Below are 14624 nucleotides of genomic sequence, written 5' to 3' on the forward strand. Positions count from 1 at the left end.
CCGCGGCGCCCTTTACCTCAGGGCGGGCACCTCGGGGCGCGGGGCGGGCCCGGCGGGGTGGGCGGGCCGTGCTGCCCAGCCCCTGCACAAGCACAACTCCCGCTCTGGTCCAGGCCGGCGCCGGCCTGGGGCACCGCCTGGCCGGGGGCTCCAAGGGCTGTGGGCAGGCCGCTGCCCCGTGGGTGCCCGACCCCGTCTGCTGCTCCCCGTGCAATAACTGCTGGGCCCCCGCCGCCTGCGCGGCTCTGTCCTTACGGGTGGAGGGCAGCGCTCCGCAGCCCTGCGAGAGGAGGGGCGGCTGCCTGGCCCCCTCCCCAATTTGTGGCAGAGCACAGGCCTATGCCCAGCACAGAACTGCCCATTGGGGAACCTCTGCCGCCGCTCAGGGCAGCACAAGGGACGGGGCTGAGGTTGGCTTGCCCCACCGCACACCCAGAATATAAGCTATCAAGAGTATTAATTTATTGGGAATGAGCTGAGGCAGATTTCCCCAGAGAAACAAAAAGGTATAATAACTTTAACAAATATATATTTAAAGAAGAAATATTATTGAGTCTATAGAAAACCATTTACCAACTGAAAGGACAGTGGAGACAAAACTGCGAGGGCCGGCCACCTGGCCTCTCCCCTCCCCGCAGGAGAGCCCGCCCCGCCACAGCACTGGGCGCCAGGGCGGGCGGGCGGGCTCTGCCCAGGGCCTCTTCTCAGCTCTTCTGCCCAGGAACCTCTGTGTCTGAAGAGCTTGGAGGATGCACCTCGCTGGCTGACGGTGTGTGTCCTCCTCCGTCCCACCGAGGCCGGGCATGGCCGTGTCCCAGCGTGATAGCGTGAGGGCATGCCAGCCAAGTGATGGTAGTGTGGGTGCAGGGGCGTGCATGCCAGGTGGATGTGTACGAGGGTGTGCCCACCCCTCCCTCCCCAGGGCCCCACGCTGGCCCTGCATAGGCGGCCAGCCCACCCCACTCGCGTTCCCATGGACGCTTCTGCTCATGGTCCAAGGCTGTGTTGTGTGGTCATTCTCGCCCTCTCTCTCCCCCTTTTCCTCCCTCCAAAAAGTACTGACTGGTCTCCTCTATAGTGTTTGCTGATCACAAGTGTTGGGCACAACTTTGAACCTTTCTTTAAAAAAATAATTAAAAAATGCCGAAAGCCAGCGACTGTGGTGTAGGCTGGGGAGGTGGTGCCTGGGCGGGCCCTTCCGGATCTCACTCCTGGAGCTTCCCCTGGCCTCGGCGAGGCCCAGAGCTGGGACTCATCAGGTTGGGGAGGGGTCTGGGCAGGGAGCTGCCGCTGGCAGCCAATAAACAGCAGAAAATGGAGCTACCTGGCTCAGTCTTGGCTGCATGGGTTGGGCAAAGCAGGGTGTGGGGACTGGAGGCTGGGAACACGGGTGCTGAACCTCCTACAGAGAAGGAAGGCCCCCCAGCCCCTGCCAGAGTACACCAACATCTTCAGGGCCACATGCAGCCCTAGGACCTGTCCCCACGCACGGCCACAGTCTGTGCAACTTTTATTTCAACCAGGAAGTAATCAAATAAGTCTATATACAGTCTAAAAACAGTAGAAAAAGTGAGTAAAAAGGCCCACAGTCCATCTGGAGTGCGGACGGAGTAGGGGCCGGGTGAGCGTCGTACCTGGCACCCAGAGAGGAGTGGGTGTTGCCCGGGCGCAACAGGATAGGACTGAGTAGAGGAGGGCGGGGCGGGGAGGGCACTGCCTGGCCCCGAGCCCTACCTCCCACGTGGCAGGTAGACACCCAGAGGCAACCCGTGGGTCTGGCCTGGCTCACACAAGCCCAGAGAGAGCCACGGTATGGCCTGGATTCTGTTAGCATGTCCAGACCTGTAAAGGAAGGCTTGTTTCAGGTGGCCCTCTGGGCAAGGATGCCTGGGCATCAGTGCCCTAACCTGGGGCCCCCAGCTCCTTCCCCCTACGCCCCTCCATCCCGGGCAGCCCCTTTGAGTGGTGTGAGCCCTGGCACTGACCTTCACAGTGCTATCCACAGCCCCTGAGAAGAGCCGGCCCCGGGATACAGCCAGGGCGGTCACGCTGCCCTGGTGGCGCAGTAGGGTCTGCGTGCAGATCATGTTATCCATACTCCAGACCTGGGGGCACACAGGATGTGAGGGCCGCCGAGCCCAGCCCGCCTCCCTCTGGGCCTCCTGCTGCCGGACCAGCACATACCCTGAGGGACCGGTCATAGGATGCACTGAAGACTTTGGTCTGATCTGGTGTTGAGATGACTGCCAGGGCGTACACAGTGCCCACGTGGCCTGTTAGGGTCCGCACCTGCTCCTTGGACTCGATGTCCCACACCTGGGAGGGATAAGGCGTGCTGGGTCAGAGACCCAGGACAAGGGAGGGGAGGGCGGATCCAGCAGCAGGCCCGACCCAGGCGCGCGGCCCTTACGTGGATGAGGTTCTCGTAGGTGCCACACACGATATGGTGATTCGTCACAGCGATGGAATACACGCTGCCACCAGATGTCTGCAGGACATGGACGCAGTCGAGGGTTCGGATGTCCCAGATCTACGGGCAAGGGTGTCCACTCGGTCCCCAGCCAGAGGCCTCACCCCCAAGGCTTCTTGGGCTCACTAACCAGAGGGGGAGGGCCGAGGGGAGCCCAGGGGCCAGCCTGGCAAATGTGGCAGAGGGGGTGCCTGGCACACCTTGATTGTCTGGTAGGAGCCACTGTACAAGTAGCTCTGGGCCGCCACCAGGGCCCGCACCCAATGGTTGAGGCCCGTCAGCTCCTTCTTCAGCTTCAGCTCAGTGCCCACGATGTCCCAGACCTGCGGGGATGGCCGTGAGCTTGGTGGCCGTGTCCTGCCCTGGTGCCCACGCTCAGACACCCGCCTATACCTTGATGGCCTTCAGGGAGCCACTGAAGAGCAGGTTATGGGAGGACACCAGCGTGCACACGGGGTTGTCGTGGGCCCGGATGGTGTTCACCTTCTGCAGGTTCTGGATGTCCCACACCTGGGTGGGTGGGGCAAGTCTCAAGCCCGGCCCTGCCACCCAGAGCCCTCCACCCACCAGCCTCCCAAGGCCTCACTCACAATGATGGTGCAATCCGCGGAGCCGCTGTACAGTCTGCACCTGGGGAGGCAGGGCCGGCAGGTGGGGTGGGGAGCAGGTCTTTTCTGTCGCTGCCCTGGCTGGGTGACGTGGCCTGGGGCTGGCGCGGATGCAATTTCCCCAAGCGCCAGCCTCAGCTCGGGTGAGGACCTTGGAGGTAGCAGCCTCCTTGGGTCCCACTAGGTTGATGCGAGCCTCACTACTTGCTCAGGCTGGCTTCTAGCTCGTGATCCTCCTGTCTCAGCCTCCAAGTCTGGGATGACCGATTACAGGTGTGTACCACTAAGTCTGGCTCACCTCCTTTATTTATTTATGTGTGTGTGTGTGGTTGATACTGGGGATTGAACCCAGAGGCATTCTACCTTTGAACTACACCCCCAGCCTGATTTTATTTCTTATTTGGAAACAGGGTCTTGCTAGGTTGATGAAAGTCTCACTTCCTGCTGAGTCTGTCCTCAAACCTGTGATCTTCCTGTCTCAGCCTACCTCTGGGAAACAGGGTCTCATTAAGTTGCTGAGAGCCTCACTAAGTAGCTGAGGTGAGGCTGGCTTTGAACCTGCGATCCTCCTGTCTCAGACTCCCAAGTACTGGGATTCCAAGCATGCGCCACTATGCCCGGCTCTCTCACCTCTTGATATACGCTCGCACTTTCTCGTGCTTATATTCAGCCTTCCAATGTGGGACAGGAGGGCAGGTCTAGGGAGAGGCCAAGCCGCGGTGGCTGCACAGGACCTGTGCCCAGGGCTTCACATCACTGGTGATAGCTGAGCTCCTGCCTCTGCTCTCTGAGGAGCGCACCTCGAGCATTTGGCCACCTAGAGCGTGCCGGGCCAGGGCAAGGTTCGGCTGGAGGCCAGCTGTGCCAGGCTTTGTCAACACACAACTCCAGAGCCCGGACAACCTCGTGAGGGCCACACACCACTCACAGGTGGAGTAGACGCACAGCACACAGGCTGGCACTTGTGGCCCCATCCCCATGGGCACACACATGCCACACTTACCCCTGGATGCAGAGAGCCAGCACAATGCCATCATGGCCCTCTAGCGTCTTCTGGCACTTGTAGGTGGTACAGGTGTCCCATACCTGCAGAGACCAGGGTCAGAGTGAGTCCCAGCAGGTCAGCCCAGTGCCAAGGGGCAGGACAGCAGGGTGAGGAGGCCAGCCATCCTGGGAAGAAGGTCCTGCCCAGGCAGCCCCACCTACCTTAATGGTCTTGTCAGAGGAGCCACTGAAGAGCAGGTCACCCATGGAGTAGACGCAGAGACACCAGACGGGGCCCTGGTGGCCCACGAAGGTGCCTTTGCACTTGAAGATCTGCTGAGGGTCATAGGCTGCAGACAGGAGAAGCTGGTGAGGGACCCAGTGGGCCCCTGGGGATGGCGGGTGGGAGCAGCAGCGGGTCGTACTCACATCCTAGGATGCCCATGTTCAGCCGTGCGTTGATGTGGGACAGCTCATCCTACAAGGCCGAGAGCAGAGCACAGTGGGCGGGCGGGCCGGGGCCGGGCTGTCAGCAGCTCTCACTTGAACAAAGGCCAGTGGGGAGGCCGGCTTGGAAGGGCCCCGACTGAGGGCCAGCCCCGTGCCCGCCCCCCGTGGCCGCCGCTCACATTCAGCATGGAAGCGTCCCTCCGGAACTCCATGAGGTCCTCGCTGAGCTTGCTCTGGTTCTCATCCAGGACGTCTGAGTGGCAGAAGACAGCGTGTCAGAGGTCAGAGGCAGCGGCCGCACCCAGCAACCCCGGGGCTGGCCCTCACCAAACTTGAGCTCAAGGCTCTTCTCCAGCTGGTCAATCTTCTCCGAGAGCTTGCCCAGCATGGAGCGCAGAAAGGCGATCTCCTGGTCCTTCTGGGCCAGCGCCACATGCATCTCATGGAAGCGGTCGTCTGTCTGCTGCAGAAACTCCTTCAGGCCCTCGAAGCGGCACGTCTCCAGGTGCGTCTCGTATGTGTCCTGGTTCCCGATGAACGTGCACCTGGGGGGAGGCCAACTGCCTACCTGACTGCCTGGCAAGAGCCTTCCTTAGCCTTCCCACCCCATGAGTCCCTGGAGCATCCTCCGCCGCCGTGCCTAACACCCGAAGAGCTGCCCGCCCCCCGCTATGCAGCCCGTGCCACGAGTAGCCAGCTGGCCATCTCACAAATGAGACCCAGCCATCTGCCTGTCAGCAGCCTCCCTGGCTCCAGTCTCCTCCCTCTCCCGCCTCCTACGCTACCTTTATTTTGCGGGTCTGGGAATGGAACCCAGGGGCATTCAACCTCTGAGCAATACTCCCTGCCCTATTTTTTGTTATTCTTTATTTTGGAATAGGGTCTCACTGAGTTGCGGAGGGCCTAAGTACCCGAGGCTGTCCCCGAACCGTGATCCTCTGGTCTCAGCCTCCCGAATGCTTGGATTACAAAAGTGCACCACCATGCCTGGCTTTTTTTTCTTTTTGGTAGTACTGAGGATTGAACTTGGGGGCATTCTACCTCCGAGATACACCCCACCCGCCCGCCCACTCACCCGTACTTGGAGTGGGGGCACTTGATGTGTTCACATTCCTTGAGGTGGGCCTCCAGGCTCATCTTGAGGAGCGGGGGGCAGTTGGGGTTGTTGGGGCAGCGCACGGGCCTGTAGTCACAGCTGCTCTCGTGGTCCCTGGGCGAGGATGCGGAGTGCTGAACTGGCGGAGAACCAAGAGGCCAAGGCGCTCAGCACCCCGCGGGGGCCGGGGCCACAGGGGTCCTTACTTCCGGGCGCTGAGCTTGATGGTGAAGGGGCACCCCCGGGGGTCCACCTCGAAGGCGCTGGGCTTCCCCGTGCCCACCGCGCGGCAGCCGTGCCTGCAGTGGACGAAGAGCTCCCCGATCTGCTCGGCCACTGCGATGTTGTTCACCACCACCGTCAGCTTGGCGCTGTCCACCGGACACTTTTCTGGGGGAAAGGGCATGCTGACCCCACTGCCCAGTGTCCCTTCCTGGCAGCACTGCCGGGTGCAAGGCTGAGTCCCGGAGAGGTGTGGGATGCGGTGGCAGGAGACGAGGCTCCTGCCCACTCGCCTGTTCACCCCACCCAGGTGCCCAGCCCGAAGGACAAGCAGGCGGTGACGGGCCTCCCAGTTGACCCGACAGGACCCTGGGCAGGGCTGGGGCAGACAGCCTGGACCTGACCAGGCGCTAAATGGGCAGGAGCAGATGCAGGCTGCAATAGCAGTCTCCAGCGACATGCAGGTGCTGGCCCTGGAGGCCCAGCCCCAGCCCCAGCCCACCCCCGGGAGGGCTCAGAGTCCAGAGGCACCAGGAGTTCTAGGTCTCAGTACCCTGCTGTGGAGGCCCGAGCCTGCGCCCCAGCGCGCCTGAACGCCATGAGCAGGACAAGGGGGAAGTCATCATTCCCAGCCGGGCCTGCAGGGGAGGGAGGGACCTACCTGACTTCAAGGCACATCTTCTACAGAACGTATGCTGTGGGGACAAAGGGCAGACTTGTGGATGGCTGTGGCCTTCTTCACTCCAAGTCAAGGCCAGCAGCCACCCAGGGCCCAGCTTTCCCCGCCAGGCCCACTGCAGAGGGCACCTGCTGGGCAGCCCGGCTGAGCCTGTGGCCAAGGAGGGCCCACGGGGCAGCTCACCCCACATGTGGTGATCACTGGGTCCTTGAACACGCCACAGCAGAGCTGGCAGCACAACTTCACCGAGGGCTGCTCGGCAAACACCAGCGGCTCCTGACCGAGCGGGCAAAGGGCCAAAGTGGACAAGATGGGCCAGGTGCTGGTGTGGAGTGGGAAGCCTCCTCACACTGCAACCCAGGCCCACCCACTCTCCGGGGCTGAGGGGGCTTGAGGGGGCCGAGGAGGAAAAGCCGGGGTGTGCAGCAGTGCAGATGGTCTATGCAGTCTAAGATGACCCCCACCTGCACCTCCATGACCCCCTTCCCACCACACATCCCTGCGCAGCCTTGAGAGGACAGGGAGACCATGCCTGGGGGACCTGGCCTGGCCCTCAGAGGAACCAGGGGTCCTGACCAGGCCTGACCCTCTCACTGTGAGCCAGGCGGCGTGGCCCAGCGGAGGTTCCCACAACACCACGGCACGGTGACAACCCGAGACCCCATGTGCCGATCCTCCCGCACCTACCGGCTCCTCCTCCTCCTCAGGCAGCGAAAACGTGGAGCGCAGGGACATGCTGGACTCGGAGTGCAGGGAGCGGACAGAGATGGCCGAGTCGGAGCGGCGGGGAGTGTTGATGGGGGGCTGCGGGAGAGAGGTGGCCCATCAGGGGGCTCCACGCAGGGTCGTGCCCGTGGAGGCTGGAGGGGAGCGGCACCCCGGGGCCCCAGCAAGCGCGTGGGTGCCTGTGCAGCCTCTGGCCCCCGCCCGGGCCGGCCCTGGTGCTGGACCGCCCGCTCGGCACTGCCAGCTTTCTTTGTGTAAATGGAGAGACTTCCTGCTATTCAATTCTGCGAGGACACACTCGGGCTGCTTCCTGCTTCCCGTGAGGGAATGTAGGCCGCAGAGGGGGCGCCTGCACCCGCCAGCCCCGGGCAGCCGAGGGCCCCAACCACTGACGAGGGGACGGAAGACTGGCCTGGAGAGGCTGCCGGGCTCCCGGCACCACTGGGCTTGGGGGCCTGCCCAGCTTCCCTGGCCAAGAGGCGCCAGTTGGGGGGCCTGCAAAGAAGGCAGCGACGGCCTCCACCAAGCCCTGGCAGAGCCTCCCCAGAGCGAGAGGTGGGGGCCACAGGTGATGCATCCGCTGAGCTATCGGCAGTGACAGCTTTGGGGTCCTGAGGAGAGGTAGGCAGGCACTGTCCCTCCCTCCTCTCTGGGCCTGGAAACCTCCAGAAGTTCCCAAGAGCCATTACTTCTCATGGCTCTCCTTCAGGCCGACAGAACCCGCAGCCCATTCCTTGGGCCCCTCCGACCCGAGAAGCAGTGCGTGTGCACGCTGCAGGCCAGGCCCTGGCCGCTGCCTCCGCGGAGCCCGCTCCCTGCCAGCCAGGCGTGGGAGCCCTGTACAGAGGCACAGCCAGTCTCGGGGCCAGCGTCCCCAGGCGGGCAGCAGAGACCACAAAGTCTCCCCAGACAGTGCCCAGCTCCCCCTGTTGGGGTCCCCAGTGGCTCGTCTCCGTGGGGCCGCCACACGGGGAAAAGAGGAGGAAGTTGGAGGAAGTGAGTCAAACACCCCTGTGGTGCGCACAGGAGCCAGACAAGAGTGGGTGCTGGGCCGGCTGGCCACGGCCCCATGGGGTACCATGGGGTAGCGGCCACCACACCGTGGGCCAGGCCCCGGCCCACAGCAAACAGACGAGATGCCTGCGCACTTCTGAAGCCACCCTGGTCTATAGATGCTCTGTACTCTCCGAAGTGGAGGCACGTTCTCGAGGCCAGGCAGGCGGCGCGCGAGGGCAGGCCAGCTCTATCTGACCCCTCGGGGCCTGCGCTGCGCTGCACACACGGCAGGTGCAAGCGCCTGCTCAGCTAACTAAGCTTTCCTTTCTGCTTTTCTTTTTTTAATGGCACTATGGATGGAACCCGGGGGTATTTTGCCTCTGAGCTACACCCTCAACCCTATTTTATTTCTATTTTGAAACAGAGGTCTAAGTTGCTGAGGCTGGCCTCAAACCTGTGATCCCTCCTGTCTCAGTCTTCCAAGTACTGAGATTACAGGTGTGTGTCACCATGCCCGGCTTTAATTTTCTTTCTTACCAATAAAAAGCAAAAAAAGGCCTGGCTGCTCAGTATGAGGAGAGGGTTGCTTCTTGGCACCCAAGGACCCTGGCTTTTCCGGCAGTTCCAGATCCCAACAATGAGTACCAGTGACCAGACTGGCAGGGGAGGGCCACCATGACCCTCGCTTCCTCCCTCCTAGCCAGTAGCACACCCCCAGCCCCAGCTCAGCCCCGCAGCCCCTGCTGCTGAGCTGACGCCATAGCTTGGCTACCCCTCAACCTCCTGCCTCTGCCCAAGACCCCACTCACAGTACTGAGCAGCAGAGCAAGCTCTCAAACACGGACTGGACTTGTCTGAACCTTCTGCAGTTCCCACCTTGCTTGAGATGGAGCCAAATGTGCCCCATCCCGGCCTTCCGGCACCACAACCTCTAGCCCAGCTCCCCAGACTGTCTCCTCCGAGCACCACCATCCAGCCATGGGGCCCTCCAGTCTAGGGACTTGCCACACGTGCTTAGCGCCCCCTCTGCCTGGCACACGAACGTGTGCTTTGTCCTCCCGGACTCGCACTGGGCTAGGCAGGGGGGTAGGCCAGGGTGCCAGGGAGGAAGGGACCTACCACGCCGTCGTCCTCGTCGCGTGGGGAGTAGGCCAGGGTGCTGGAGGAGGAAGGTGTCCTGCGGTGCTGCTTGTACGTGCTGGTCCCATCGGCTGTCAAGAAAAGGGGCAGGCTGGACGCCATGAGCAGGGTGGCCACAGGGGGCCTGTCTGGAGGGGCCGTGCAGGACGCGGGCCCTTCCCCAGGGCCGGAGGGTGCAGGGCGGGTGGGGTAGCTGGTGGCCTCCAAAGGTGAGGCCAGTTACGTTAGATCAGCCCAGGCCTGGCCAGCTGCAGCCTCGCCCACCGGGTGAGGGGTCTTCTTTCAGAGCCTGCAAGGCCCATCACTCCAGTGTGACCTGGCCCACTCTGTGCCCAGTTGGGATGCACGGCCAATGCCAAATGGTTACATGTAAGCTCATTTGGCAGGAGCTGGGGACATCTGGTCTGACCTTCACGGTAACACTGTCAGGTGAATCTCTGATAGGTAGCCTTGGTTCAGAGGAACCTGAGTCAGTGAGGCTAAGGGCCCTCAGCTGGCACATGGTAAGGCCAAGGCTACGTCCTGGTGTGTGCCCCCGCGCCAGCACCGCCAGACCAGGGACACCCTGGCCTATTTAGCTCTCCTCAGCGAAGGTGCCGAGGGACACCCTGCTCCTGTGCACACATCGCTCCACTCGGCCACGGCCAGGACCGTCCTGAGGACAGTCACGTGACCAGGCAGGAGCTGGAAAGCGCCGCTGGGGTTCTACAGGTGGCAGCGCTGGGGACAGCAGGCCCACAGCAGCTAGGGGCCGGAGTGGCTGCCACTGGCCTCGGGCCCAGCGGGACCTGGCGGTCCAGAGCGGGGATGCCAGTGCCTGCACCTCAGCTTTCCCATTTGTTACAAGTGCGGTGCTCGCTGCCTGCCCACTCCCTCCAAGAGCAAGCATGCAGACGCCACCTCCTGTGCTGCCCTGGAGCTTTCCGTGTGGCCTGTAAGGGAGATGAGGGCTTCAAGAGCCCTCCTGAGTCGGAGGACTGCGGTGATCCCTCTCTTTTCCTCAGTGTCACCCAGCAGCAAGAGCAGCTGACACGAGCAGGCATACCTGGCGGCCACATACCCTGGGCCAGGATACCCAGAGGGAACCATGGGAAGGCAATTAAAAAACCAATTAGCTGGCACACTCCTGAAGGGCAGAGCGGCAGAAAGGCAAGCGCACTCCTGCCCCAGAGGCCGGCTCTGGAAAGAGGGTGCTCACCCCACACCTTCAGGAAGGACACTGTCCACCCGCTGCCCCGTGACTTCCTGGACGACAGGGCTAGGGCTGGGGCTGAGAGTGACAGGCCCTACTGGACAAAGAACCTTACCACCTGCAGGCCAGGGGCCTAGCCATGGGTCAGTGACAGGGATGGGTGTGCCCAGCAGTGCCAGGGAAGTCAGAAGAGCCCTCCTGGGGAGGGGCGGGCAGCGCCCGGCCACGGAGAGGAGGGCAGAAGCAGAGGCTGAGGTGCTCCTCCCTGCCAGGGTGTGGCCTGGGGCGGGCAGAGGCCGGCCTCACTGTTCACTAGCTCACCTTTCGTAATGGTGGTGACAGCTGAAAAGGCGGGTCCAAAGGTCGTTTCCATTCTTGTCTAAGAGAAAAGGAGGAGCCTTGGCCTTGTCCAGGGAGAGAACGTGGACACGCACCGGTGGACGCCACAGACACGCTCACCTGCTGATAGGCGACGTGAGTACGTGTGCAGGAACACGCCAACGCACGGGCACGGGCACCTCCGTCTCGCGGGCTCCCTGCGTGGGAGGGGCTGTTCTGGAAGCTCCGCAGTCAGTGCCAAGTGGCCGGAGCACCCCAGGGCCCTGGCGCGTGCTCAAAGAGGGCAGACCCCCGCACTTGGCACCCCCTTACTCTGCACCAACGTCTGGGGAGGGGAGAGTGGCGGGCTCCCCAGAGAAGCGGTTGTAGCGGGCGCTCTCGCCCAAGCTCATGCTCTAGAGAGGCATCCCAGGTCCCGAGGCAGCACCCTCTGTGGACAGAACACAGATGCGCAGCTGAGCAGCGGGCCTGCCTGGCTGGTCCAACACTGGGCACGCGCGGCTTCCCCCGACCTGGAACACCAGCTCAGCGGGGCCGCAGCAGACAATGGCCCTCTTGGCCCTCCTGCCCAGGTGAGCATGGGGCCAAGTATAGGCAGGTGAGCCCTCAGTTTCAGCTGCTCGAGGCCCAGACCTCCTGAACAGCTCACCCAGCTCTGTGGCACAGGCGGAGACCCCCACGTGTCTCTCTGCTCCCCGGGTCCTGAGCTGCTTCCGGGCCTGACACTTGGCAGGCTGAGGGTCCCTGAGCCAAGGCTGCGCCTTGGGTGTTGGTGCGGGCCTGCTGGCCAGGTCCAGGGTGTGGCACATGAGGACCTGGTCACTCGGGGACCAAGCACTACCAGACCAGACACAAGATGCATGTGTACCACCAAGACCTGGCCGGACCAGCCTGGAGGACCGTGAGGGGGGCGCTGGCCACTCCGCGGGAGAACCCACTGGGGGAACAGGCCCAACTTTCCTACACACAGTCACGTGAAGGTCCCAGGGAAGAGGGGCTCTGGCTTTCTACCACGCACAGGTCACCCACTCCCAACTGTGCTGCGCAGGGGCGCAGGAAGCATACAAGAGGACCAGGCCCTGCCCTCTCCCAAAGAGGGGCTCTGGGATGGGCCCGAGGGCAGCGCACCTCTCCATCGGCCAGGCCTGGGCCGGGTCCTGGGGACAGAGCTGTCCACTGCTGAGACAATGTCTACCTTGTGGCAGCCTAGCCACATGCCTCCTCCCAAGTGGCCTGCCACTGTCTGGACCCAGCAGTGTGGAAGCTGGGCACCCATTAGGCTGGGGCTGAGATAACACGTCTCCTACCAAGAGCCATGGAGCTCTGACCGTGGCAAGAGCACAAAGCCCCAGCCCACCGCCCCGCGCCCCAAACTCCCACCATGGTGGGCACTTGTGCGCTCCCCCTCGGGAGGCCACCGCAGCACCCGCGGACACACTGCATGCATCTTTGCAACGTGCTTTCTTCTTGGGGGTCACGGCAGCGGAGGGCCCATCCCAGCAGCCAGGGGTGGCAGCTTGTGTGAAGGCCCGCCAGGAGAGGAGCGCACTCCAGAGCAGCCTGGCAGGTCACTGACCAGTCCCAATCCCAGGCCAACAAGGAGGGAGAGACCGTTTTTGCCCCACCCCTGTGAGCTTGGCATGGTAGCCCGGAGGCTCTGGCCCTTCTCCCTTGATCCTCTGGCGCCCTCTGCCCAGCACCGCCACTCACAACCACAGCCACTCACAACCACAGCCACCAGGTGTGCCAGGTCCTCACAGTGCGTGGCCTGGCCCCAGTCCACAGAGGGGGCTGGCTCTCGGCCTTTCTGAGTCCTTATCCTTTCTCCCCCAAGCCGCCCAGGCCCAAGCTGCCTTCCAAGTGCCACCTGAAATGCCACCCACGTGCCATGGAGCCCATGAGCCTTCAGGACTGGGGCCTCAACCCACCATCTCGCAGCTCGGGGACAGCTCTTGGCTCCTGCAGTCCCCACTGCCAGTCATCTGGCCCCCTTACTCTGAGCACCCTCAGGTCTATAGGTGGGGGTTCCAAGAGCTAGACCAGGGCCCTCTCCTACTGCCCCAGTCACCTGCAACCCCCTTCCTGCCTAGGTACACCCATGGCTCATGGAACCCGCCCCCTTGATGCATCAGACCTGACAGCCAGCAGAGCCCACTCCACCCAGGACCCCCAAGGTCCAACCAAGACTCCAGTCCTGGGCTCCGAGTGCCTCCCACTGGGCTTTCTGGGAAGGCAGGTGCTCCTGCAGCTGGACCCAAAGCAGGTATGCCTGGGTAGAAGAGCAGAAGTCCAGCCTAGAAGCCCACTCTGACCTGCATGTGCCCCCCCACTGGTCCCCTAGCTAAGCAGGAAGGCCCAGGACAGCTGGCCGGGGTCCAGCCTGCCATGCAGCTTGGGGTGAGGGCATGCTGCCTGGGGAGGCACAGACATCCTGAACCCGGGCTCCAGGACTCACCCCATCAGCATGAGAGTCACCCCTCGGACTGAGGCTGGCTCACAGGGAGACGTGGGGAGACACTGACCTGGATCTCACAAACCCATCTGCTCCCTCACTGCCAGCCTGCAGGGCCACAAAGCCAGCTGTGAGCTCCAGCAAGTGGTGGCCGGGCTAGAGGCACCCCCAGGACCGCAGACCCGCGGCTGGCCAGCTGCCCACCGTTGCTCCAGCGGAGCGCAGCCTGGCCTCTCCTTTGCTCTGAGGTGGGGTAAACAGAAAGGCATGCAGGGCGACAGGCAAGTCGGCTGGAAAGTCCCCACAGCCAATAGCAGCCAAGCCCACAGCAAGGCCACATCAGTGGGCCTACAAGCAGAGAACAGAGCTGAGCAGAGGGAGGGAGCTGGACCGCTGGGCCTCCCTTTCCCAGTTCACATGGGTTCAGCCTCATGGGGGATAAGGGGTGGGTGGGACCCTGGGCGGGAGCCCAGCACCCCCATCTGCCTGCCCCGCCTGTAACTTAACAATCCCTCGTCAGCATCTTGGAATTGAGCAAGATGTTAGGCCTCTCCTCGGTCCAGTCCTCAGGGGCCGAGCTCTGCAGTAACTGTCTTCCCAGGCGTCCTGGACAGAGGCCCAGAGCAGGAGCGCACCCTGCAGGCCAAGCCCTGGGAAGCAGGAGGCTCGGGCTCAGCACCCAACTGGCTGGCAGGACAGAGAGGCTGGGCCCAGCTGGCCAGAGGGGGAGGACCGCCTCCTCCCACCCCATGGTCTGCGGGGGTCCTCAGGTGGGCAGGAAGTGGTTAACCAGAGTAAGCAGCCTCTGGGGTTCTCTGTGCCCTCGCCACCACTCCTGCCCTCCACTTGAAGCACCAGAGAGAGGGGAAGCAGCCTCTCCCAGGGTCTTCCCCGTCAGTCCCCTGCCCCTCCTCCTCATGTCCAAGGACCACCTGCATGTCTACAGGGCTGGGGGGGGGCTATTTTTTAAAGAGAAAAGGTCCTGAAAGAACAGGTTGTCCATCTTGGCTACCACCAGTTGGTGACCAGAGGGAGCCTGGGGATCTGCGGGGCAAGGCAGGCAGGCACAGCAGATTCTCCCACCAGACCGCTGCCCCGCCTCACCTGAGGTTCAGACCCAGGCATCTTTGTCTACCCACATCCACACCCAAGGGCATCCTCGGGCCCTGGGGGCTGCTCGTGTCCAGGAGGAAGGGGGTGTCTTCCTCCCTGCCCACATGGATTGGCTCAGCCCCGCTCCTGGATACCCTGATTGGTCGTCTCTGAACAG

The 14624-nt window shown here is 62.9% G+C and overlaps 1 protein-coding gene across 1 annotated transcript; it reads right to left on the reverse strand.

Annotated features, from left to right (window-relative positions):
* Positions 1–12: 12 nt before the first annotated feature.
* On the reverse strand, positions 13–11294 carry TRAF7 (TNF receptor associated factor 7; the record flags this gene model as incomplete). Its single annotated transcript, XM_080704001.1, is given in 22 exon segments — positions 13–82; positions 135–280; positions 1986–2105; positions 2185–2316; positions 2411–2530; positions 2671–2793; positions 2864–2980; positions 3061–3100; positions 4082–4164; positions 4285–4412; positions 4492–4540; positions 4692–4765; positions 4840–5057; positions 5588–5722; positions 5815–5998; positions 6492–6525; positions 6693–6785; positions 7197–7313; positions 9351–9442; positions 10885–10942; positions 11215–11216; positions 11219–11294. Coding segments are annotated over 22 exon segments (2211 nt in total).
* Positions 11295–14624: the final 3330 nt, after the last annotated feature.

This window comes from Muscardinus avellanarius (assembly GCF_963383645.1).
Source record: "Muscardinus avellanarius genome assembly, chromosome: 10".
Taxonomy (NCBI): domain Eukaryota; kingdom Metazoa; phylum Chordata; class Mammalia; order Rodentia; family Gliridae; genus Muscardinus; species Muscardinus avellanarius.